This window comes from Nipponia nippon, unplaced genomic scaffold (assembly GCF_047370975.1).
Source record: "Nipponia nippon isolate SJK-2023a ecotype South Korea unplaced genomic scaffold, ASM4737097v1 scaffold_1, whole genome shotgun sequence".
NCBI classification, from domain to species: Eukaryota; Metazoa; Chordata; class Aves; order Pelecaniformes; family Threskiornithidae; genus Nipponia; species Nipponia nippon.
This window is the reverse complement of record NW_028262290.1, coordinates 67921183-67947175: the sequence shown is the minus strand read 5'-3', so window position 1 is coordinate 67947175 and position 25993 is coordinate 67921183. Positions and strand designations below refer to the sequence as shown.

The 25993-nt window shown below is 37.8% G+C and overlaps 1 protein-coding gene across 4 annotated transcripts in view; it reads left to right on the top strand.

Moving 5' to 3' along the window:
- Window positions 1-25993, top strand: part of GABBR2 (gamma-aminobutyric acid type B receptor subunit 2) — a 487740-nt gene that overhangs the window by 343614 nt on the left and 118133 nt on the right. For all 4 annotated transcript variants that reach the window (XM_009471273.2, XM_087758773.1, XM_087758782.1 and 1 more), the window contains one exon: window positions 2951-3073. In XM_009471273.2, coding sequence (XP_009469548.2) covers window positions 2951-3073 — 123 coding nt within the window. The remainder of the gene's footprint in view (window positions 1-2950; window positions 3074-25993) is intronic.

Sequence of the window (25993 nt, the reverse complement as noted above, 5' to 3'; positions counted from 1 at the left end):
CCAGTGACAGCTGCTGTTATGCACCTCTTCCCTTCTGTCCGGAAAAGGGCCATTCACAATGTAACGCAGGAAAAAATGCTCCAAGAGGCAGCCAAGGACGATCTCCACCGTTTGCTGGATTTCTGTTTTTATTTCTTCCAATAATTACCTGCCCCCAAAAAAGGGTACCAAACCTACGTGTGAACTAAAATATGAATATTGACCTGCAGTAGTGCAAGGTCAGGTACAAATAAAAGATGCACAAGAGCAAGGAAGAGCGGTTAGCTTTCTGTGATCCCGAATAGGAAGTGTTAATATGAGATTTCTTTTGACCCTGTTAGTGAGTGGATTATCAGTATTACTGCTTTTACTAGTATCCTTTCACTCTTTTGCTTCTGGCATTGCTGTGGCGGTTTGATTAATATCGCCAGGTGTTGGTAAAATCTGCATCTAATGCAACCCTCCTTTCAATATCAATGTAGTCCATATAAATTTAGAATACAGTGGGCTAGTTATCTCATGTTTTGCCTGTCCTAGGTAAAATGTTCACTGTTTTTTTAGAAAGATAGGGCATCATTACTGATGTTTTGGGTGTTTTTTACAAGGAACTTTTATTGGTCAGTAGAGCAGAGGGAAATGTTTCTGGCAGATTCTGTTCATATAGCTTTAAGTTTCTCAAATGCATATTTTTAGCTCAAGTTAATTGTCTTCACACCCTCATGGTGGGGAGCAGGGGGAAGGGAAGGACACATTTCAGAACACTAACTTCTCTGGTCCTAAAGTGTACCCAAGATAGGTGGGATGAATTGTCCTTTGAAGGTTTCTGTCTCTGCCCACTGGCTACCGAGAGAGGCTAGACACATAATGGTTAAACAGCCAACTTCAGTAAAATAAACCTCATCAATTACAAAGAAAGACCAACCAAAATATGCCAATATAACAAATTACCTAGCCACTTAAGAGGGAGAAAAATAAATTTGCCTTGAGGTGTCTAAATTTCATCTAAATCCAAATTCTCTTTAGACTTGATTCCCCATGGTTTTCTCTCCTATGTCTCCACTCATGCTAGGAGCAGCACTAGGTATGTTTCACCCAAGTCCTATTTAGAGGCATTCAAAAAGAGATTAAAAATGCATGGGCTTTTTCTACAGAGGGTAACCTCAGTGATTAACAGTCCTTTTTCAACTTTGACTGTAACTTAGTAAATGACTAAAAGGTTAGACATAGTTATGTTTTCTCACAGAACATGAGGGACCAAGCTGTGTCTGAGAATCTTTGCTTAATATCTGCTTTCCTTTTAGCTTAATGAGGAAACACAGCGCAACAGTCTTCCTCCCCCTGCACCTCCCACCAAGACACCTTTTCCTTGCAAAGTTCTCCTTGCCAAACCATCCAGCAGTGAGACATACCACCACGAAAGCTGCACCTTTCCCCTTCATCCTTCCTCTCCAGCATGCCTGTGCTATCTCTGATGAGATGGATGTGCTGCTGCAAACATGTGGAAAGCATAATTTTTCTGGTTCTTTGTGATGGTGGGAGCTACATGGATTTAAATAACTGGTCTCAGGAAATGAAAATAATGCATCAAGTCCTTTAAGTCATTCTGATTGCTATCCTTAGTTCCACACTTAGTTTACTCCAAATGATTTATAAAATAAACTAGAAGATTAACAAAGAGCTGCACACAATATCGCAGAAAAATCTTTCAAAATAAAGAATGTATCTCACTGACTAATATGAAAAACAAAGTTTTTAAAGTTCCTCTTACATTATTTCAAATTGTCTTCATTTTTGTCATTTCCTTAAGCTTGATAGGAATTCAATGCAAATACAATTTATTCTAGGCAGGAATACCAGCCTTGCCTGTATTAAGATTAGCTGACAGTTCTGGCTTTGTAATGCGTTTTCAAAATCCTAACAAGTTTATCAAATTGAACTGAAATAATGACAACTTTATTAAGCTGCTCAGGCTTAATATTTTATAATATTTCATTTGGATTAAACCAACTGTTTCTGAGAACCAAAGCTAGGGAAAAATATGTGGGTTTTGTCTATGTTAAAACAATTTGGCAATATCTTTTGAATATTGGATGAGTGTTCATTAGTAATAGAAGCATATACTAATTTAAAAAACATGAACATAGGCACAAGAGGACTGACATAAAGTTAATTGAAGCCTGATATTTGAACGTTTACAACTTTGCAACTGAAATAATGTACTTGCAGTGTATTTTTCCTGTGTTGCTATATGTATAACAGTAGAAATAATATAAGGATTGCATGCAGCTATACGAGACTGTAGTATGTGGTTTGGATTGTTCTTTTTATTAGCAAATCTAGTTTTCTTTTTTGAACCTAAAACATGTTTTAAGTTGCATGTGTATAAAAGCCTCTAACTTTTGTAATATAGAGAAAATGCATCATCCCTTTCTGCTCCCTGGGCAACAGAGGCAAATGTTAAACATGCACACACAAACCCTCAAAAATGAACTTATTTTTTAATACCTTGCAAGTGTATTTTCCACATCCAAGAAGGTTATGAAAAAGTGAACACTGTAAATCTTAGTGAAAACTAAATTCCTTCTTAACTCCTGCTGCTGTGTGAGATGTAATGAACATTTTTCCACATTTGCATACAGAAACACAATAGTGGCTCTCTAGAATATATTTTTTTTCATTTTCAGGAGTTAACATTAAACCTGGACTTCAGTATTAATATTTAAGAGTCCTCTCAGTTTCTTTTGACAAGTCAGAATGCACTTTAGATAATTCTAATAAACATGAAACAAATTAAAATAATTTTGTGTCTTCATCTCTTGATATTTCTGAAACTTTTCTTTGTTCATTGTTAAAAGAACTTTTTATTAGAACCTGTGTTTTTCTCCCTATGTAGGAATAAAACTGTACAGGGATCTATCTGTGGCTCATGGGAATCTCCTCCCTTTTTTTTTCTTTTTTTTTGTCTCTCCAGATCATTAAAGACCAGAAGCTACTGGTGATAGTTGGAGGGATGCTACTGATTGATCTTTGCATCTTGATTTGCTGGCAGGTTGTGGATCCTTTGAGAAGGACAGTGGAAAAGTATAACATGGAGGTATGTCCTCAAGCCCAAGTAACACTTATGGTTGCATATCAGTATCTACAGCTTTCTGTAAGACCAAGCTAAAGATTCACTAGTTCATATGAAAGCAGGTCAAGCTGTGTATCTGGGGGGACAAGGGTTCTGTTTTTTAAAAGCAAATAGAAATGAAATAACTGCAACCAAAAGAAATTGTATTTGTAGTTGAAGGTGCCACATTTCTGTCACTTGTGGCAGATTTTAGATGAAAGTGTTGTAAACACAGGAGAGTCCTCTGCTAAGACTCTCTATCAGAGTCTGTTGCAATAAATAATAGATTATCAGAACCCATTAGCAGATTTCAGTAAGAGCTTTATTCAAGATAAGTGCAAGAGAGGTCACTGCTTAGACTGCATTCTTTGTGGAGATGTTCAGGAATTATGTTACCTACGGCTATATTTTCAGTAATAGTGTGTGCATATGCGCATACTGATTGTTCCTATTTTAATGTCATTCCCAGAAAGGTCATGCTAGATATTTTGATAGGGAGGAGGTAACAGCTTAAGGCCCCTTGTATAAATTTTCCAGCATTCTGGTAGGTTTCTAGAAGTAGAGCTTTCTGGACAAACGGACAGCAATAAACATGGCAGCAACAATGCAGAACTAGGAAAAAAAATTCTATCTGTGTGCAGATTAGCAGTGTTTGAGAGTTTATTACCTCTAACATGGAAACTGGTGATATCTGAAAACTAGATTGTATGAGGACAATCTAGAAGTGTTATTCTATTCTCCATTGCTTGGCAATCAGTAAGAAAAAGAATGGTAGTTTTCTCTTCTGATGTTAACCTTTACAAGAAAAGATATATTTTATTCCATTGTTTTTACTTTGTTCTTACTTTGCAGTGTAGCTCTGGAATTTTATTAGGAGAAGATTTTACTGTTTATTTGAATATAATTTGTAGAAGATATCTTAGAATGATGCCTCCTAAACTGCAAGGGATGCCTTTCAAGAAATCATTTTAGAGTCTGAAAAGATACCTCTCAGTTGCTCCCTAGAGTTCGAACTTTTTTTTTAAGAGACTCCCCAGTTATTACAGTTGTCAATAAAAAATGGAGAATGAAACTGAAATTTGTCTTGTGGAGACACTTCTGCTCTGTGTTTGTAGAGCTTGAAACAATAGCAGCTTGTCGATAGCCTTGTTTACTTCATTTCGTTCCAACTGCATTGCAACTGATATTTCAATTATCAGTGTTGTTAACTATTTCACTGCTCATATAAAACCAAACATAGTATGATGAGTAGTCACAAAATCCAATTGAAATAATACTTATTTCAGTGCTGTGGTTGAATGAGTTAGAAGGACTTTTACTTTTTTTCCTGATCAGAGGGAAGCCATAACTAAAGATCCTGATATCTGGTCTTAGCAAAATAACTCAAGTGAAATTTCCGTACGGAGCAGCAGTGAATGTGATGTTATCAAACCATAAATATCAGATATTTGAAAAATAATGTTTATTGCCGTTTTAAATTATTGCAATTTTAATCTGAACTTATCAGTGTATATTCTTTGGTTGTGTAATGTATACCACTTAAATCTTAGTGTGCTTGTTCGATGTTCGGTGCTATCTAGACCACGGGGCTGCACACCAGTTGCCTGAACTTTGTATCAGAACTGGAATTCTCTGGAAACTATGTAAGCCTATGCAATCTCACATTCCCTGAATGCACACACGAGAATGTATAATATTTTGAACACTCAGCACAGAATTGACTTAAACTTGCTGTTAGAGCTCTTTGCTATTATGATAAGTTGTGCAGAATGGTTTTTTTTAAGCTAATGGATTTGTGGAGGGAAGGAAATGAAACTATTACGCAAGCAAATTTGGTCATTAAAATACTTTACATATATTTTTATCTTATATAAGCAGTGAGGTGAACTGCAATTTGCTTTCCTGAAGCAGACCTCCTTGGTTCTCAGAAACTCCTTTGTAAAAGAAAATGACAATTATATTTGCTTTTTTTTAAAATTATTTTAGTTTGCTTTTTTAATTTTAGATATTTTAAATCCATTCTGCAATGATGAATTCTTTAGTTGAGCTTGCCTGAGCCGGTATTATCTTTTGGGTGTTTGAAAAGTACTTATCACATAGTAAACACTACTGGAGGCAAGTTTCTGTTTTATTTCAGGAATATTGTGTCATGTATATTCCTTGTCCCACTTACTTCTATGAAATAATTTTAAAGGGATATTTTGTCACAGTTAAAGTTGATCCCAGTGATAGAGACTAAACTAAACGTAGGCTCCAAAGTTATGAATGCAGTCAGTCAGTCTAGCTAATGAACCATTTGAGTGTTGTTTTAACTATGAATACTCATCAGCTTCCTATGTGAAAGTTCTGCATTTGGCCACTATCAGGTGGTCCTCTGTCAACTGTGTCTTCATAAACATGTCAATCAAAGTAACCAAGACAAGGAGCCTAAAAACTGACGGTGTCCTTTGCTGTTTGGCATTATTCACAAAACAGTTCATTTGAATACCAACACCAGCAAATTATCAAGCACTTTTTAAAAATCCAGACTCCTTTTCTGGAGCTGTTTGTAAAGTCAAGGTATCCATGCCTTAAAAGCTGAGGATGGGCAGTCTACATCTAAAAATACAAAGGGAAGTGAAGGCGCTTGTGGTGACTCTCCGCCCCTGACTGAAGGAAGAAATCCAATCGGATATCGGGTCTGTCGATTTTCAGACTGGCCTCTGGTATCCCGAGCCTGGATGTCAGGTTTCCTTATGAAAAGCACATCTATGACTGCCATAAGAAATCATGGTAAAAGCTTTAATGACTGAGCCCTAAAACATCCAGATCGTCCAAACATCAGCAGGGCAGTTTTTTCGTATATGATATGTAGCCAACAAAATCATTGGATAAAAGCAAACAGGTTAAGATAAAGGCAGGGACCACTTTAAAATTGTAGCTGTACGCTGATCTCTGACAGAAGAACTGTAAGGTTTCCCCTACATACGCTTCGTACAGAGTACTGTAGGATTGATTCTCACATAACACAAAAGCATTTTCTGAACACAAAATACTTCTCAACTTCAAGCAGCAGTGTAAAAAATGGGAATTAATCTATAACATTACCTCTACTCATCTGTTTTGCTTGTTGTATCAGCTGTAATATTTCTCCTTTTGCTAATGTTTCAGACCAGTGAAGAGACCAATTGCTTTTTTTCTCACTAGCTTCTTCCCAGGCTGAACTTGGAATTTGCTTTTTTCATCGTAATTCACCTTTTTTGTCATAATCAAAATGCTCTGCGGATATGATCTGGTCTTGACTAGGGTCCTGCCAGACTAAGTTTCTCCTGGTTGTGTGAACTGGAGTGCATCCTCTCTCACCGTCCCTCTGGATGGGTTCTTGGGCTCGACAGGCCATGAGGAATTACAGTGCTTCTGTGTATGCGGCTGTGGAAGAGCTTTACCCCAGTGGCAAGGCTCTACCACCTTTTTCCAACCATCTGGATTTTGTCCTGGTTTCTTAAGAAGGCAATGTTTATGTGCAAGGGTGTTCTGTGTGTTTTTTCCTACTGTCTAACAAACTTTGTTTGCCAGTTTCAGTCAAACCTGACAGAGCAGATACAGCTCTTGTGGACATAGCACGGCTACAGACTTGATGGAAACAGCCAACTGTGTGGCAGAGGGGTTCTGGTAGTGTCTCCCCTAAGAGGAGAGTTGCAGAGTGAGTTTACCCCTCTGTCTAAAGACAAACGTTATAAATGACCTGCTACAAGGGAGTTTCACACTTAATTAGACACAGAGAATCCAGCCACAAGATAAAAAACACACAGGAAACCAGCTTGCTCTAATTTCAGTTGCTCACTGATACACCTGTGTTCGAATGAAACCAGTTTGAAATAGCATGATCCTTTACAAAGTGTTCTCCCTGCGCAATAACTGTATCATAATTCAATTAGGTACTTACTACAGTTCAGTAAGTCTGCGTGTAGACATAGTCACACTCACCTTTCACTCATAATACAATGGTGTAGTAATTCTTTTACTCTAGAGTTTAGCTTGAAAGCCTCTGACTGGCTTGTCTTCTCCCAACACAAATATCTATGACACAGATTGAATCACTGTGGCCTTGGAAGGTAACCAATGATAACATTTAATAAATAAGAAATTGTATACTTGGAGAGATGGACTAGATTTTATAGTTCCCAGGGTAAAAAGGTCTTGCATTAGTGTTAGACTCAAGAAAAATGAGACTTTGCATACTGGATGCCAATATTTCTTGTAGCATTTTAAAACCTGTTTATGCAGGGCAGCAACCTTTGCATTCCTTGATGTCTTAGTACCAGTTATGTAGTTGTCTCTGCGTTGTTTCCTCTTATGCAAACATATGATAACATTATCAATATTTAAAAATAGACTTCATTCTGGTATCTGGAACACCAGTATTTAAGGTTTCATGCTGAATTGTCCTGGGATGGTAATAAACATTAAATAGAGAAAAAAACAGAAAAAAGTGCCATTTCAGAAGATACAGAAGGGAAAAAGGGATCAATGAGACACATCCTATTTGGGATTCTGGCATTGATATAGAAATAAAATGTGGAACCTAAGAATGCTCAACTTTATATGAGGACATTGCTATAACAAAAATATCAATATGCAGGAAAGATTGAGTAGGCCATGCCAGTGGCATAGTAGTGCAGTCTGTTAAAGAAAACTTGGAGTAAATTCAGATTAACGAATGAATCATTTCAGTGAGTGAGGCAGAATTCCTATGCATTTCAAGTGTATAACTACACTATCAGACACATATTACTAATCAACAAGCCAGAAGATGAGCTTTGACTGGTATGTTGAAGGAGTCATAAACATTGCAAGAACAAAAAATGGCTACGTAAACTGGACAAATGTGCCGCTCAGATTAACTCATTTAGAAGCAGTGACTGCTTTATAATTCAACAGATTAGAGAATCCACAAAGAGAGAATTAACCCTTGATTTCATTCTGAATAGCATACAGAATCTGTTCCAAAACATTGATATTTGAAGGACTGTTCTGTAGCTGCAAATAAAATGTTCTTAGCTTTGACAACTCTGAAGAAGCAGCAGCAACCAAAAAAAAATTAGTAGTGAGCTACTCAACTTCAGAAAGGGGAACAACATAAAACTGAGGAAGCCTCTTAAAGAGGTGCTAAAGAGGACACTGTAGAGAGTTAAATCTTTGCAGGTGGCCTAGAGAGTATTAAGAATATCACATTGGAGACACAGTGTAAATGCTTGCCACACATCAAGTAAGACTTGAAAAAGAAGAAACTCAGCATGACAAAACAGCAGGAAGTCAGCCTTCAAAAAAACAAAGTTGTATCCAAATGAGGAAAATAGAAAGAATCATAAAGTCTGGCAAGTTAAATGTAGAACACAATAAAGCAGACTAAAAAAAATCTTGCAAAAGGCAAAAAAATTAATAATAAATCTTTCTTTAGATATTGGTAGCAGGAATTTTGCCAGGGAGTCTTTGGGGGCAATATTTGATCAGAATATAAGAGCATTACTTGCAGAAAACAAGGCCGTGTAGAATGATTAAATGATTGGTTTGCTGCTTTTTTCCGCAAAATTCTTTGTGGAAGAGCTTGTGGAGATTCCTTTGCTAGAATCTTTCTAAGGAACTCCCCAAGGAGTGACTAGGAGTTGCTGTAGGAATAGAGAAACTGATCAGAAATAAATGAGTGGAAACAGATTATATTCTCCCAGGCTTTCTAAAGCAATTCAAAGGAGTAATAGTCAAACTACTGACAGCAGTATGTAATCATTAGCTCAGAATTGCTTTGATATCTGAGCAAAAAGTTACAAATGTTTTGCCATGTTTTCAAGAAAGAGTGGAAACCTCAAACTTGTAAGTTAATGTCTGTAGCAGGCCAATTTGCAAAAATTATAATCAGGAGTGGAATTAGAAATAAATATGTTACACTGAGGAAGAGTTGACATGGCGGTTGTGAAGGAACAAATCATTCAAAAAATTCAGTGAAGTCCTTTGAAGAAGCCAGCAGGCATGTGAATGGAAGCTGACACAACCCGCTAGGTCTCCAAAAAGGACTCAACAATTTCTTTCATCAAAGGCTCTCATGGAAATTAAATAGCCATGGGATAAGAGAGAAACCCTTAAATGGATACAAAATTCTTTAGAAAAAGGAAACAGAATTAAGGAATAACTAAAGGTTCATTTTCCAGGAAGGAGGGATGTAGGAGAAGTCCCAGTCTCTGTGCTGAGCCTTGTGTTGTTCAGTGGAAGAGGAAGTGAATGATGAGATGACAAAATTTTAGTGGTTGTAGTAAGTTATTCCAGATAGTAAAAATGAGAGCTGATTGTGAAGAATTCTGGAGGGACATTGCAAAGCTCAACATAAAGTGAAATGGTCTTTCCTGATAGCAGCTGCAGCAGCAAACCTAAAGGTTATTATCTCATTTGCTATGCATATAGAGGAAGATGGGATTTTAGATTTTGATTTTAAGTTCAGCCGGAGGAAGCCCATAAATAGACTAGGTAAATTCAGCATGCTTTTCATCTCTTTGAGTAAAACAGAATAAGCCTGATTTAAAAAAAAAAAAAAACAACACTAAAACTGCCTAAGTTTTTCATTCCAATAACAAATCCAGAACAAAAATCACAATGTTAGCTGAGTTGACACAACTCTGCGAGTGCCCAAAGATGTTGAGTATATTCTCGGTAGACGGATGCAAGTGCAACAAGACTGGAGGAATAAATGTTGTTCTTAAGTATCTGATTATCTTCTCTGTGAGACTGCTCCTAGTGTAGTACCTGAAGAAATGAACTTTACAGAGATATTATTTGGACTATAGGTGAACTCAATTAAATATACAATTCCAGAAGTTACTCAAGGTAGTAACACCAGGCCACTGATCAGTGAAAGTTGTGTGGACGTAATTGAGATCTCATATAAAGAAAACTCAGGAAGGAGTTCATATATTAGGTGTGAAAGGAAAGGAAGGGTAAAAGCATGTCCAAGGTGAGCATGATGCTATACCCTAATAATTAGACCAATTAACTAAGAGCAGAGGCCACTAAATACAAAACTTTTCTTCATGACAGCTTTTTGTCTTGTGAAGTTGATTTGTTTGTGCATTTTTAAACAAAAGGTTTGTGAAAATTGAGATTCAACTGCACGGATATAAATTGAGTATCATTTTTACACAAAATTTTAATTAAGTCCTGGTTTAGTTGCCTGCATTCTTTTCCAAGGTTCTTTCATATTCTTTAATATTCTTTTTAATTTTTTTTTTTTTTTGCAACTTTTATGATTTTTTTTTCTTTAGTACTTGTCTTCAGTCATGACACTGCTGCTGTAAGAACTGGAAAATACTCTGGCCCAAAATTATATACATAGGAGGGGGGTGTGTGTGTTTGTGTTTGTATACACATGAGAAAAATGTGGGAGTAAAATAGGTCTGGAATTGGTAAAGATATCTGGTCCAAATTCATGTGCTCTAGTAGAATTGTGCAGATTCTTTGCCACTTTGAAACAATCAGATCATGTTCTTTTATCTTTCTGCATATGTATATATACATAAACAGATGTGTTTAGGGGGTGTTGTTTACATTGTGCTGTTGGGCTATTCAGTCAGCTAACAGCTGGATTAGAGAGAACTTTGTCAAACGTACATTATGAAATTAAGAATATAATTGGCTGAAGTAGTTTCTGGGGGTGTTCAGCCTAATGCAGGTCAGAGCTTGTCAGTCAATTTGTTCTCTAAATATCATTACACCCATCTGTTTCCCCTACTATTTTTTAAATAAATTTAATCTCTTTCCTTCCAATTTGAAATATTACAGACTGCGGGAGCCAAATGTCTCCTAAAATCTGTAGCCTGCTTTCAAACCCTGCCATTGTAGCTCACAGCAGGAGGCCCGCCAGCAGTAGCTGAAACTGAGAACTCTTACTTGCATCTGCTGGGGCCCACCGGTGGCTGGCAGCCATTCCAGAGAGGAGGAAAATGAATGGCCATTAGAATCAGCTGTAAACCTTCCGCTGGCCCAGAGGATCTAGAACAAGTCCAAGGAAAGAGTAAATATTAAAAAGCAAAAGCTGGTTTACTTCTCTTTCTCATTTGACATCTGTTTCCAAGGAAACAGAACAAAACGTGAGAACTGGGAGCCAGCAGCTGAGATTGACTCAGCTGGTGGCTAGTCCTGCTTCTGTTCCCATGGAAACAAGTATCAAATTGGCAAAAATAAAGAAATAGGGCAGGGTCAGTTCCAAAATGGCAGGATGAATGGCTGCTGCTTCAGCTACTTAATAAGATGAGGCTTGCTGGTATTTATTCCTCTTCAGTAAGCGATTCCAATTTTAGTTCTGGCTCCATTATTCACTTCCCAGTAAATGCTACTTCCCAACCTCAGGAACGTAGGAACCACTATCATTGACAAGACTTGTAATTCATGTTGTTCAGCACCTTGTTTGCAACAATGGCTGGCACAAATACTTTCAGAGGTGGATGCTAGAAATGTGTAGTGCACATCTGAGAGTTCATCTGTCACACTTAAATTTTCAGCCATGAGTAGTGACTTCAAATGTACAGTTGTGTATATCTCATAAGTGTTTTATACGCTCGCTATTTGAATACTTTTTTTATTCCCATAAATGTCAGTTGTTTTTGACTCTTGCTAACTTTCCACAGTTCAGTGTAATTGCTAATTAGGCACTGTGTGAAGAACTTCCTTTTTCAATTTTGGAAATGTTGCTTTTCAGTCCCATTGAACATACGTTATTTTTATTTTAGGGAAAAAAAAAAAAAAGATTTGAATCTTCCACATCTACTTTTGCAGTACCATTCATTACTGTACATCTGTGTGTTTACTATACAACCTTATTTTCCTCTTCTCTCTTTGGTAGACAGTCCCAAGCTTATTAAGCTCTTTTTCCTATGACATAGAAACTCTAAAGCGCCCTTTTTAGTTAGGATGACTAATATTGCATATTTTAGAAGATCTGTGTAATGGTTTTATCTATTTTTCATCCTGTTCCTTATGTTTAGTGTAGTCTTTTTCACTGTTGTACACCATTAAACAAAATTTTGGACTTTACTGTCGAAGTGATTCCCAGATCACTTCCATGCGCTAATTAAGACCCCGAGAAAATGTATAAGTCGTTCCACTGGTTTTAGGTGAAAATGGTTTTACAGTTACTGACATTGAATTCCATTTGTCATCATATGGTCCACTCATCTTAATTACTCTTCTCACAAATCTTTAGACTCGATTAACCTCAACATTTTTGTCTGCATATTTTCTGCTTGTGCTGTTGATCAACACTGATTTTAGTACAGAATTATGGTTATTAGAGTGGAAGTATTACTCTGGAATATGGAAGCATGATACTGGGGTTTTTTTAATGTATAATTATTGCTACTTGTGCTGCTGTTACATAGGCACACTTCTGGCACATTGCTGCTGCTTTGTGAACCCTTTGCTGTAGCTCCTCCAGTTCTGAGGACTCAGCTACCAGAGGTACCCAACAGGACCCTTCCTTTCCACTGCATTTGGCAATCCAGACTGTTGTTCTTCCTTTGGGATTTCAAGATATAATCCCCAGTCCTAAGAGAAATAGACTATTGGAGGAAAGGAAATCAGATGGCAGATATCTAACACCAGTAAAGTCGTTACATTCACATGGATTAAAAGCAACCATTTCCCGCTTTTGGTAACAACACTACTGAGGTTGCTGTGTATAGTGTGAGACTACCATTAAATGAGTCACTACCTAATCACCATTAAAAGCAACAGACATATCATCTATCAGTGATACCTGGCTGGTTCACACAGAAGGCACTGTGACAGTTTTGTTCTTTCACTGAGGAGGCTCAGTATATGATAGACCCAATGGCACTTCTCCACTTTAAACTTCAAATACATAGGATGCATTCATTCAGATTTATTCCTCTGAAGGCTGAAGCCAGAGACAAAGTTAACATTAATTTTATGCTCCCTCTATAAGGCTGCAAACAGCTACAGAGTTGGTATAGGAAAACACTGATGCTTTTTGGCAGTCAGGAACTGACTACCAAATAGCAATATACCTGGCTTTAGGATATTTCAGCATTTGTTCAGCAGTGCCACACTTGCAAGGACTTAGAACCTCATCTCCTCACATGCTTTCCTTGTTCTTTCACACATAAATCTCTGAGGGATCTTTGGACACATTTTTACTTGAACTGCATATTAAGTGTCAAGATTAAGAGGCATTATAATCCAGACAGGAATATTTTTTGCTCTTTTGTCAGTGATTTGATTTGTTCTTAATATCAGAAGCCAGAAAGACAAGAAAACTCTCCCTCCATCAAACGCCAAAACCTGATTAAGAAAAACTTCCAGAAAAAAGACTCCAGGAACTGATTAATCTTCCTCGTTGCCTTCTATCCTGGGCATTCAACGTTCAGCCCTTTCTAGCCCTGTAACATCTCTGTTGTTTTCTAGAAGCAAACACCACTGTATAGAGAAAGACAGACTTTAATGCTTATGTCAGGAAGCAGATGCTGATGTAGATGAAATGAAGCATAATTACTCCAAGAATATGCTGAGGCTGCAATAGAGACCAGTAAAATTCTTCTACTAGACTTCTCTGAAGATAGCTGATTCTGTGTTAAAATAGCCATTTAGGATAACAAATTGTCCAATGTAATTAATGCTTCTTTGGGGGAAGAATATTCCCTCATTCCTTCAAATGTTTAATAGGCTGATACTGAAAAGACACACCCTGGGTATCCTAGTACTCCTGTAAAACCATACCTTTAGTCATGAGCAATCTCATGGAAAAGGCAAGCCTCAGCTTATATTATAAGTGAATATAGTCAGTATCATTCACCTGGAATGTCCTGAGTTCTGGCCAAGACATTGTATTGAAACAGATTGATGGCAGTGATGGATTAGTCCTGCTGTCAACGGGGAGAGGCAAGCCATCTTGTCACCTGCCACTAGATCTTTATGCAGTGCTTGACCATGAAGTAATCTCATCTAAAAGCTCTCTCATCTAAAAGAGGCGCCTTGGCTTTGCACTAAAACCACTTCAGTGCTTCTCAAACTTAATAGGTACTGAAGTACTTTTACTTTAGAGGTGAAGTGCCACGTGTAGCACTTCTGTTTCTTGCATACACAGGGAAACACTCGGTGAACTAGGTAGACAGCATGGGCACACACAGAGGCAACAAGCAGATGACAGAGTACTGGAAACTTAACCCATGTAAAACAGACTTTATGCTGGTGGGGAGAGGGCCTGAAGAAGAACTTCCATGCACAAAGCCATCCTCTTTGTGTCTATGCACTACAGGTCATTTCACTTCTGTATTTAGTTCTCCTGGATTCCTCACTGTTGCTACACACTCTTATAGAGCAGCATCCATAAGTAATACTATACCACATTTGTACCCAAACTTTGAAGACCCTGTCCCACCCTTGTAAAGCAATGCAGTCTTAGTTATTTATACCTTATCATCTGCAAAACACCAATACAATATATTTGGACATGGAAATATAGATATTTTGAAGACTATTAAAAAAAAAAACGGTAGTATCAGCACAGGATATTTACTGCAAATGGCCATTCTCTCCTTGGGTTTCCCATACAGTAGTAAATCAAGACCTTTGGATGCACATATTTTATGTATGTAAAGATTGCTTCGCTTCAGAAGGTAAAGTTGTTTCTTCCCCGATACACATACTCTAAAAATTAAAATGTATGTTTCATATGTAAGTGAGAAAAAGATTTTTGGGATCTGCCAAACACTAGAATGAACTTTTCTACAAAAATTCCAGATTATCACAAATCTCTTCACTCCTACAAAAGCAAGGTTTGATTCTGAATTAGCTCTCTTCAGCGTAAATATCCAGCAGAATGTGTTTATGCATATGTATTTTTATTTTAAAACATCCTGCTGTATATTCTTCTCTCCCTGGAGAAAAGAGAAGAAATACATAATAGCTGTTAACCACATTGTTAATGGGACCAATATGCATTCGCAATGCTACAGTGACACATACATTCTTAAAAGCTATAAAACTGGCAGTTTTTTGCTTTATAATGGCCTGAATCACCCTAAAGTCTACTTCCCAAACTGTCTTTGTTCTTATACCTCCAGCAGCTGCATCTGTACTCTGGGAAGCGCATACCTTTCTCCCATGCTTCTCCACCCTCCTGTAGTGCTTTCTGCTGCCCGTGTCCACGAACTCTCATGCTCTTGTCAAGTCTTACCTCATGCTCACTTTCACTATCATAATCTGCAGGTCTTTGATAAAACTGACTGTGTGGAAGGACAGCAAACTTGTGGTCAGCACAGTTTTAGATCAGTACCTACATGTAAGCAGCTGTTAAAGACTGGCAATGACCTGATTGCAGGTGGCCATGGTTTAGATGTCACCAGGCTGGTGTTGACGTGCTTGTGGACAGTTAACTCAAGGCTTCCCAGTAAGACCTGATTTAATGGTCTTGGGTAAGAATTGAATATAAATGTTTACTAACTTAACTATGTGGAAGTGGTGGAGTGAGTTCCTAGTGGATGAGGGTTGGATGGGGCCTAAGGTAAAGGACTTGCAGAATTTGGGAAGGTGGTAGTGGTCAAAGGTAACTGAGAAGAGTCAGAGAGATTTGGAGGGGACAAGTGTGAGCTGGGCTTACTGCTGTCACTGATTGTGTGCCCAACAGATGTGGAAACGGAGCGTCATAAAGGGAGAGACCAACTCCCCATAGCTGTAGCTGCCTAGCAGCCCTCCTCCTTTTTTTGTTGGCAGTCTGTGCAGCATGCATTGTCTCCTCTTTGTATAGGCTGAGTAGGCAGCAAGAGTACTGCACCTCACAGGAGTTGTTTTGTGACCTGTAGCAGCTGCCTACCTGTCCTGCACCGCTGCTTATGAAGTCTGTGTCTAAGGACATCCCAGTGTGAGGGCAGTCATCTCACAGCTTGCACAAGTGCTTCTATGTATACCTAGACATCGTTCTCATACCATGTCCCCTACAGCCTTTAAAATGTAGGAGCAGCACTTACTGCCCTTCAGCCCTCTGGCTTAAAAGCAATTTGCATGAAAAAACTATATATTTTTGTCAGTTTTTGTCAACCTACATTTTTTTGTTAGTTTATTTTTGACAATTAACCAGCAATATTATCCCTGGGCGTACACTATATAAAAAATACCTGATATATCCTTTTACTTCAAATCTTCTGAATCTCTGTGGAGTAATTAATTTCTGTTACCTGAAAAGAAAGATCTGGTGTAGGAATTTTGTCAACATTCTCTTTACCAGAAGATGCTGAGTCTTCATTCTTCTGTCATCTTTGCTTCTCAGCTTAACTCCAGCAATGTCATGGATCCAATTTTTTTTATTTTCAGGTACATTTAAAGAAACTTAGTATTGTCTTTTAGCTACTTGCTCTTGAAAACCTGTATTAACGATCCTAATTTTTCCCATTTCATTTCTTCTTTAATATATATCTTTTTTGTATCATCTTCCTTATTATGATTACAGTGTAAGGGACCCCTGGTTATCTCAAATAACATTTGAGTGTCTTGGTGTACTGGTTTCTTTAGTATTACTGTTTTATTTAATAATTTCCATTCATTCTGAGATATTTTTATTGCTTTCTAATGCAGCTTCTTTGACCCAAGTAAGAATTTTAGAGACCAGAGAATCTTTCTAAGGCAGTTGACAGTTCCTTTATTGCTATTACTATATCAGGTTAGGGTTTACGAGGCTAGAATCTTCGTTCCATGGAAATACTCTTCTTTCTTACACTTTAAAATCATTATGCTTGCCTTTGCATAATTTCTGATTAGCAAATAAAATATTGTGTAATTCTTAGCAGTGTAGAAGAATCTCTTGTGATGTGTGCTAGAAAATTAGATACTCCAAAAGGCACATGTTTGTGAAAAAATGCTTCTCTAAATATTTAATTTCAGTATGTAGCATATAGATGTATATATACATGTATGAATGAGTGTGCATGTTTATATATACATATATACATATATACATATATACATATATTTTTAATATCTTGACTGTTGATGTTTCAGTTCTGGTATCTGGTAAGGGATAATTAATTCAGATGGCCACACGTCCAATTAAAGAAGTTCTTTTTTTTTTTTTTCTTTTTCCTTTTACTAAAACTTGATGTACATGTATTTTTCCAAGAGGCACAGAGAAAGATCAGGGAGTCTCTCTTGCTTTCTGGCAGTCTTGAATGTGAATTTCAAGAATCTCTTATGGAATGGTGCAGGACCTAAACCTAACTGAAACAACCCATGATCCTGATTGTGATAGGTGAAATGCTGGATATCCACCGTTATATATTTCTGTGTGCTGGTTACTTCTCTGCAGAAGAGGAATTTTGATCTAACAGCTTTGATTAAACCGCTCTCATTTTGTGGGTCTGTTGCAAATAAAAGTAGAACAGAACACCTACATCATGAATTTATAGAGCTAATGATAGAAAGTAATTTACTATGGAATTTTCTATTTGCAATAATACCATTGAGCTAGCATGTAATTTTGTGCAGTAGATGAAAGCAAAATGAAAATTTCTTACTGCCAATGTGGAGGTGTTCTTCAGCTTTGTTATATAGGTTGAAGGCACATATCTTTAATGTTTTCATTGGGGTCTAATCTTACAATAATGCTGTGAGGAAAGTTTTAAAGCAAAGTTTTTTCCATATTCTTCATTTACGTATACTAATATAGAAGAAAGAACAGCCAGTTAAAGCACTATGGAGACACATTCAGGACGGAAATGTATGTGTGATGGCAGATCATCAAACAACATTATAAGAAATGGCATTACAAAGGAATTAGGTTGGAGCAAGATGCAAAAGATCATTATGGGGGCAGGAGTGTGATAATTTTGAGATTTTTCCTATTTTGCCAGTGTTTGAGGTTTTTTATAATAAATTCATAAAATTTTAATTAATCTGAAATGACAGTCATATCAGAAATGATGAAAGTAATTATTTAAGCGGTTAAAATGATGAACTTTGACAAGTCATTTCCACAAGTCACTATGATATTTATTTAACAAATTTAAATCCTAAGCAAGATTTCTGTTTTCAGTGAAAATTAAATGATAGGTGAAACTGAATGTAAATAAATGCCAGGTGATGGTAAGATCTTGATACAATAGTATATAGTTATAGGAAAATGTCATCCTGATGCTCGATAGGAATCAAAAGGCAAACAAGTATAAGGAGTTATAAGAAAAGAAGTAGGGAACAAAACATAAAACAGTATTATGCCAGTATATAAATCCAGAGTGGAGTTATAACTCCACTGTGTACAGTTCCAGCACACTTCCCTACCTTCAGGAGATGGAAAAGGTACAGACAGAGCTATGTAGAGGATTGACAAGAAGTGTGGAATAGCCTCCATCCAAGAAACAGGCTGGGGTCTCTTCTGTCTGGAAGAGAGATGGATGAGGACAGAGAAGTATAAAATCTTCAGTGGCTTAGAAAGTGTGAATAGAAATGATCACACATAGTCGATTCCAATACAAGAGCTAAGGAGCGTGAAGTGGAACTGGCAGGTTCAAAAAACATACAACACAGTGCAGATGAAGAACTCTGCTGCAGAGTGTTGTCCGTCCTGAAAGCTTGTATGGGATTAATGTGGCAACTGGGCACACTCATGGAAGAAGAATCCGCCAAGAAATGTTAAAGACGTGAACTCACTCCAAGGAATCTTTGAGTGACAGAGAGTTAGAATATTCTAGAGAATTGTTTCTATATGCTTGCCCTGTTTTCAGATTCTTCCCTAGGCATCCATGGTAGGCATGGTATGGTAGGACTTGAGACACATATTGGGCTAGATAGACCTTTGTGAGCAAATACAGTTGTTATATGCATCAGCTATGCAAAGAGGGAATACTTCTGCAATTTTAAAATTCTATTTGCATTTAATTTTATTTCTAGTCTTTATAATGTTTTTGTAGAATAGAGAGAGATGTTCTGACAAACTGCAGATAGCATTTCTGAACATTGATGGAAGAATGTTTAGAAAGTATTTCTCAACACCAGGTGTCCTGCATTCTTTTCCAAGTATGTCATGATATCATGTTTTATAGCACTTGATAGTTGTGCTACAATGGGAAAACATATTCATTTAATATGTCATAAAGAGAAAGAGGTCTCCAGTGTTTACCCACTTTTATGTAATACATACAAGACTGTGAATCCTGAAAAGGAAGCTAAAGAACTGTAATGTAGAATTATAGAATCATTGAGACTGGAGGGAACCTCTGGATATTTTCCAGTACAATGCCCCTGCTCAAAGCAACCTAGAGTAGGTTGTTCAAGACCATGTCTGGTCGTGTTTTGAATATTTTCAAAGATGGACTCTCTACAACCTCTCTGGGCAACATGTTCCAGTGTTCAACTACCCTTATCATAAAAAAAGGTTTTTTCTGATTTTTAAATGTCATTTCCTGCATTTCAATTTGCGCCTTTTGTTCTTTTGTTGAATATCACTGACAAAAGTCTGGCTTTATCTTCTTTACTTCCTCTCATTCTGTATTTATGCACATGGATAAGATTCTCCGGGGCCTTCTTGTCTTAAGGCAAAACCCAAGCTCTCAGCCTCTCCTGATGTCAGATGCTCCAATACCTTGAGCATTTTAGCAGTCTCTTCCTGGACTCAGTCCAGTATGTCCATTTCACTCTTGCAGTTGAGATCCCAGGCTTGGACACAGTACTCCAAATATGATCTCACCAGGCTGAGTAGAAGAGAAGAATCACCTCCTTCAACCTGCTGGTGGCATTTTTCCTAATGCAAGGGGAAATTGCTGGCTTGTGTGCCACTTAGTCTCCACCAGGACCCCCAGGGCCTTTACTGCAAAGCTGCTTTCCAGCCAAACACCACCCAGCCTATATGGGTGGGTGTCTGTTGTTCTTCCTTCCCAAAGGCAAGACTTGGAATTTCCCTTTGCTCAGCTCAGAAGATTCCTGTCAGCCCAGATTTCAAGCCTCTCGACATCCCACTGAATAGCAATGCAACCATCTGGTGTATCAATGCCTCCTCCTACTTCGGTATCATCTGCAAACTTGCTGAGAAAGCACTCTGTCCTATCATCCACATCATTAACATGTTAAACAATATTGGCCACAGTGTTGATCCCTAGGATAAACCACTTGTGACTGGACTCCAGTTGAACATCATGCTGCTGGATATCACAATCCCTTGAATCTGGCAGTTTAGTCAGTTTTCAATCCCCTCACAGTCCACTTGTCTAGTCCCTGCTTCATTTGTTTGTCTATGAGAATGTTATGGGAGAGTGTTGAAAGCCTTGCTCAAGTGAAGACAAACAGTGCCAACTATTCTTCCCTCATCCACCAAGCTAGGCATTTTGTCATAGAAGGCTATCAGTTTGGGCAGGCAGGATTTCCCCTTTCTAAATCCTTGCTGACTACTTCCAATTGCATTCTTGTCCTTAATGTGTTTGGAAATTGTTCCCAGTGGGTATTACAGGGATTAAGGTGAGATTGACTGGCCTACAGTTCCCTAGATCCTTCTGCTTGCTCATATCAATGGTAACAGTGATCTTTGGGTTTTCCAGTCCTCTGGAACTTCACCCAGTCACCATGATCTTCCAAAGATAATCAATAGTGGTCTTTCAGTGACATCAGCCAGCTCCCTTAGTTCTCATGGATGCATTCAATCGAGTCCCTCAGATTTGTGTATGTCCACTTGGTTTAAATATTCCCTAACATGATCCTCCTAACTGAGGGTAAAACTTCATTACTCCAGACCTTCCTACTGCTTTCAGAGGCTGCAGTTCCTCAGGGTAAATTTTATCAGTAAAGACTGAGGTGAAGAAGACATTGGGTACCTTAACCTTTTCCATGTCCTTCATGCCCAGGTCCCCTGCCCCATTCAGTGTCAGGCCCTCATTTTCCGTAATCTCCCTTTTGCTGTGGAAAGACCTGTAAAAGTCCTTCATGTTGCCATTTTTGTCTCTCCCAAGATTTAACCACAGATGGGTTTTGGCTCCCCTAATCCTATTCCTGCACATTCAGTACTTCTATATTCCTCTGGTTTCACCTGTCCCACCTTTCACCTCTTGTACAATTCCTTTTTAGGTCTGAGTTGAGTCAGAAGTTCTTTGTTCATCCATGCAGGTCTCTTGCTGCTGTTACTTGATTTCCTTCATATAGGCATGGTCCATTCTTATGCTTGGAGGAGGTGAAAATGAACCAGCTCTCCTTGTCTGCTCTTCTCTCCATGACCATCTGCTGTGGGATCCTTCCTAGCAAATCATTCAACAGTCCAAAATCTGCTGTACTGTAATCCAGGGTTGTTATCATGCTATTTGCCTTGTTTCCTCCTTTCAGGATCACAAACTCCACCATCTCATGGTCACAGCAGCCAAGGTTGCCACCAACCTTCCCCTCCTCTATCACTTCTGCCTTTTTTCTAGGTATCCTGTCCAGAAGAGCGCCTCCTCTCATCAGATCATCCATCACCTGTGTCAGGAAGTTCTCATCAATACAATCCACAGATCCCCAGGATCTGTGGTTTCCTGTGTTATCTTTCTAGCATATATCAGGGTGGTTAAGTCCCCCATGAGAACAAGGATCTGCAAACATGAAGCTTTTTCCCATTGTCTGAATATGGCCTCATCAACATCTTCTTCCTGATCAGGTGGTCAGTAGTAAACACCGACGACAACATACACCACTTTGTTCTGCCCTCTAATCTTAATCCATAAACTCGGGACTGGCTCATCATCCATCCCAAGGCAGAGCCCAGTGTATTCCCGCTGCTATCTCATGTAACGGGCAACTTTCCCTTTTTCCCTTCCCAGCCTGTTCCTTCCTGTTTATCTGTTGCGGCACTCCAGTCATGGGGGCTTCCCACCACATCTCTGTGACCCCGATGAGGATGCAGCCCTGCAACTGCGCACATGCCTCCAATTCCACCTCTTTGTTCCCCACACTGCATGCATGCATTGGTGTACAGGCACTTTGAAGAGATGCTCCATCGTGCTGACTTTCCAGAAAAAGTGTGAACGTTTCCCCCACTGTTCTCTTCACCCCTATCCTCCTGGCATTTGCATGCATCCACTTCATGTGGGCTTCCTTCCATCCTGTTTTGTTGTTTTCAAGCTCTTTCTTGTCTACCTGACCCTGCCTAGTCTTTTGCTGTTCAAGAAAAAATCAGTGAGCCTGTATCTGGTGAAATTGTCAGATACCTCTATTTCTGAAAACTGTTCAGTGCTTCCCTGAACTTCACTGCGCTTCATTGACTTATAGAAACAAAAGTACTGTGTGAAAGCAAAAGGCTTTCAAGGTTCAGTACAAATATGTATAATTATTAGACAAAAAATCAAATTTCCACAAACTTTGTTAATAAATTCTGAATAATGGTATTTTGTTTAAAACTGGTCACCTCTGATCAAAAAATGGACTCATAAAGGAACAGGTACATGCAAGAAATGTTGGATTAATCAAAATATGGCAAACCTCTCTTATTAAAGAAGTCTAAAAAATATGAAATATTAAAGACCAGGGAGATGAACTATTCAAACTGTATGTCAGTGCTGACACATGAAAACATAGTTAAAAATTGACCATGAGTAAACAGAAGCTGGAAGTGAGAAGATGTTTCTTAGGCATTACATTAGTTGAAGATCTAGAATTGTCTTCTTGTAGGGGGATAATAATTTAACATTTGAAATTCAGAGTTTAATAAGTAGATGAAGGAGATTATATGATGTGAAGACTGGACCCATGTTTCTGTGTTTATGAACTGGGCCTTAGATTTTTACAAAGAACTTGTGAAAACTGCTTGTGTTCCTGTTATTTTCCAGGAAAATATATTATTAAAGCCTGGCTAGCTTCATCTGGATTTTGTGATATTTTTTCAGCCACAAATGGCTAACACAAGAGAGAGAATACCACAGCTATCACTGCATCTCCTTTAAAATGGTTCATTTGCCTCAGGCATTAGGATTTAGCTGTAATGAAGATGAAAGATTGATGGCTGACTGCTGACCTACTTTGAGGAAATGAAAGAGCAGGTGGCATGCTGCTGACTAGGAAAGTAAAAGGCTGTACTAAATGCAGAGAAATAAAAGCATGGCTAAATAAAGTCTCTTTTAAATCACAGCTACTTTTCGGTAGCCCAACATGGAATAGTACACATCTGGGAACCTCAAAATCTCTTTATATATATGTGTGTCTGTAAATAGATTTAACCTATTTGAAATAGTTATTTTCATTTTACATAAGAAGGCTCTATGAGTTACTGTTAGGGCTTTGAATCTATCAAACTGTCACAGCGCATTGTAGAAACTAATAGGAAGACCTAGACAAGGCAAATTACAAAAAATATACAGCTTAAAATGTGACAGACTTGTGTCAATGCTTGCAATAAACTGTTCCCCAAGTTTTGTCTAACCTTTGGTGAAAGAGGGGCATGGTCATCTAAACTCAGAATTAAAGTGCTTCCAACTGTGTGACAGAAGTGTTTAATAGTTAGTAACAACCAGTCCTTCAGCAAAGAGCTGCCACCTTTTGACTAGAAGCAGTGTACTCTAATTTGTGTCAGGAACTTCATAAATGAATCATGAGAAGAGGCTAAAGGAAAACATTTTCATTTTCTTATTAGCAGTCTTGTGTTTGAAGCAAACTAGTAAGTACATTAATGAATGAACCTCATGTTGACCACCATACATTGCTGTGACTGCTCACAACTGTCAAGTTTATAGAAAATGGCATCATTTTTAAGCTAATTGCTTTCATTGCAAAACAATTATCTTCCATGTTTTGGAGCAGGTAGAGAAGAAAAGAACCATATTGCCTACTTTGAGATCTAATGGGAAATGGATTGAGCTGCAAGCCAAGAGACTTGAGTTGTAACTGAACATTCTCCCCTTACATCTTGCATTTCTGCACTTCCAACAGCCCTCATTGTTAACTACAGCGTCATGCTGACATCCTGAAGTGAAAGCAAATTTTACAATTTAAGTAGGTCCCTCTGTATTCAGCTTCAGATGGCAACAGGACCCTAGTATGTCATTTAAGACATCCAATTCTCATTCATTTGGAGAAGAGTCAAAGGTGTGTGCCATTTTTAAATCAAGTCTGGCTCTGACTTTCCTTTCAGTGAATTATTGTAAAGGTTCAAGAATGTGATAAAAGGAAACTTTGTAGGTCTTTAGACTCATTCTTTTACCTGGAGAGCTTTTAGTTTAATCTTTGGGTGTGATTCAGACATGGGAGATACCAAGCTATTAGGCTGTCCAGTCTGTAACTATTCCCAAGACCTTTCCTTTTTTAAGTCTGGGAATAAAATCTGATTTTAGTATCTGACATTCAGCCCATATTCTAAAATAACTTAGTAACTCATTAGTCATTTTTGTACTATCTTCCTTTATTTTTCCAGTGTTGAAAGGGGAGACAGCTAGAGGAAGTGGCCAGTTATTTTGGTGTTATTCAAAGCCTGACAGTGATGTAGAGGGATAAAGGGGAAAAGCATGTATGTGTGTATTGGGGAAGGTGCCAAATGTAGGTGCTGAACTTTTTTTTTTTTTCACCCAGTAAAACATTCTAGTTAGAAAAAAAATTGCATTTGTTTTTTATATTTGTGGTGGGTGCAGGAGAGTTGCAGGAAATTTTGCCTTTGTATCCAAATAGTACAAGGTGTTACATATGCGTATCCTGCAAAGGACAAAATTTAATGTCATCATTTTTTTCCTCAAAAGCAGTTTGTTTTCCAAGTTGTTGTATTAATAATTATGGGTGTGGTTTCTTTAGGGTGTAGGAATTGTGCTATGAAGACTTCCTTTTCTCTGGTTTGATATACCTCACCAGGTATCTGGTAGCTGTTCATACAAAGTGAACTTGTTTGGTTGCAGTTCTGTATCCTGTGTCATAGACTCTCCATCATACGTTTGCACCATATTCAGCTCACTGAGAATACAGCCTTATTGAAGCTCTGCATAAAAGCTCTAGAAAGGACAAAAATACTAGTTTCTTTTATAATGGTAGAGTTAAACCATAAAACAGGTTAAAAACTACATAGTCATCTTTTAAAAATAATTTAATGCTAGGATGATTCAGAATCTTTTAAACTTTTTGAAGATAAGGCTGCCTATATACACTAGTGATATGGAAAAGCAAGAAGGCCTTTTCTATCGATCTTACTTGACCAAAAACATGAGAAACAAGAGTGAAGGTAAGGGTGACCTAAGAAAAAAAGATAAGAGGAGCAGGAGACTCTTCTTCTTTTGGATCAGAGTCCCAGAAGCCAGCAAAGAAAACAAAGCAAAAATATGTGGCTACCAGTGAAAATGACAGTGCTTGGACATACCTAAGACACACTTATAAAGAAAATACCAAGATAACTTTTCTATTGTCTTAGGCATGGACTGCAAAGCAGTAACTGAATAGATTCTTTTTAAAAGGTTAATAAAGTCTAGCAAATTTTAAAATTGTGGGGTTTGGAGTGTGTTTTGGAAGTAAGACTATTTTAGTGCCGTTAGTAAACATTAATTAAAAACAACACTCTTGCCTTAAAAGATCTATTCAGAAAGTTTCATGGTGATGTCAATATTTGTCTTCTGTGTTAGAAACACCCTGCACCTATGTGAAACGGATACTATTTGCTTTTTGTATAAAATTATAATCCATGGAAATTTACTTCCATTGGTACTGAAAGATTTAAGAAGTCTCTGTATCCCTAGATGTGATTTACATATGAAGTGGCAAGGGTTTAAGTAAAGGTGTGTCCTAAAGCGGACATATTTTGTGACATCTCACAAAATCACAAGTTGATTTTGACCTGGCTTATACACATTTAATTCACTTCAGAATTCTTGCCAGTGTACAGTTATTAATGTAAAACCGTTTTCTAATTCTGCAATTTTTTTCACCAGTTTAAGTGAAGTATTTTTAACTGAT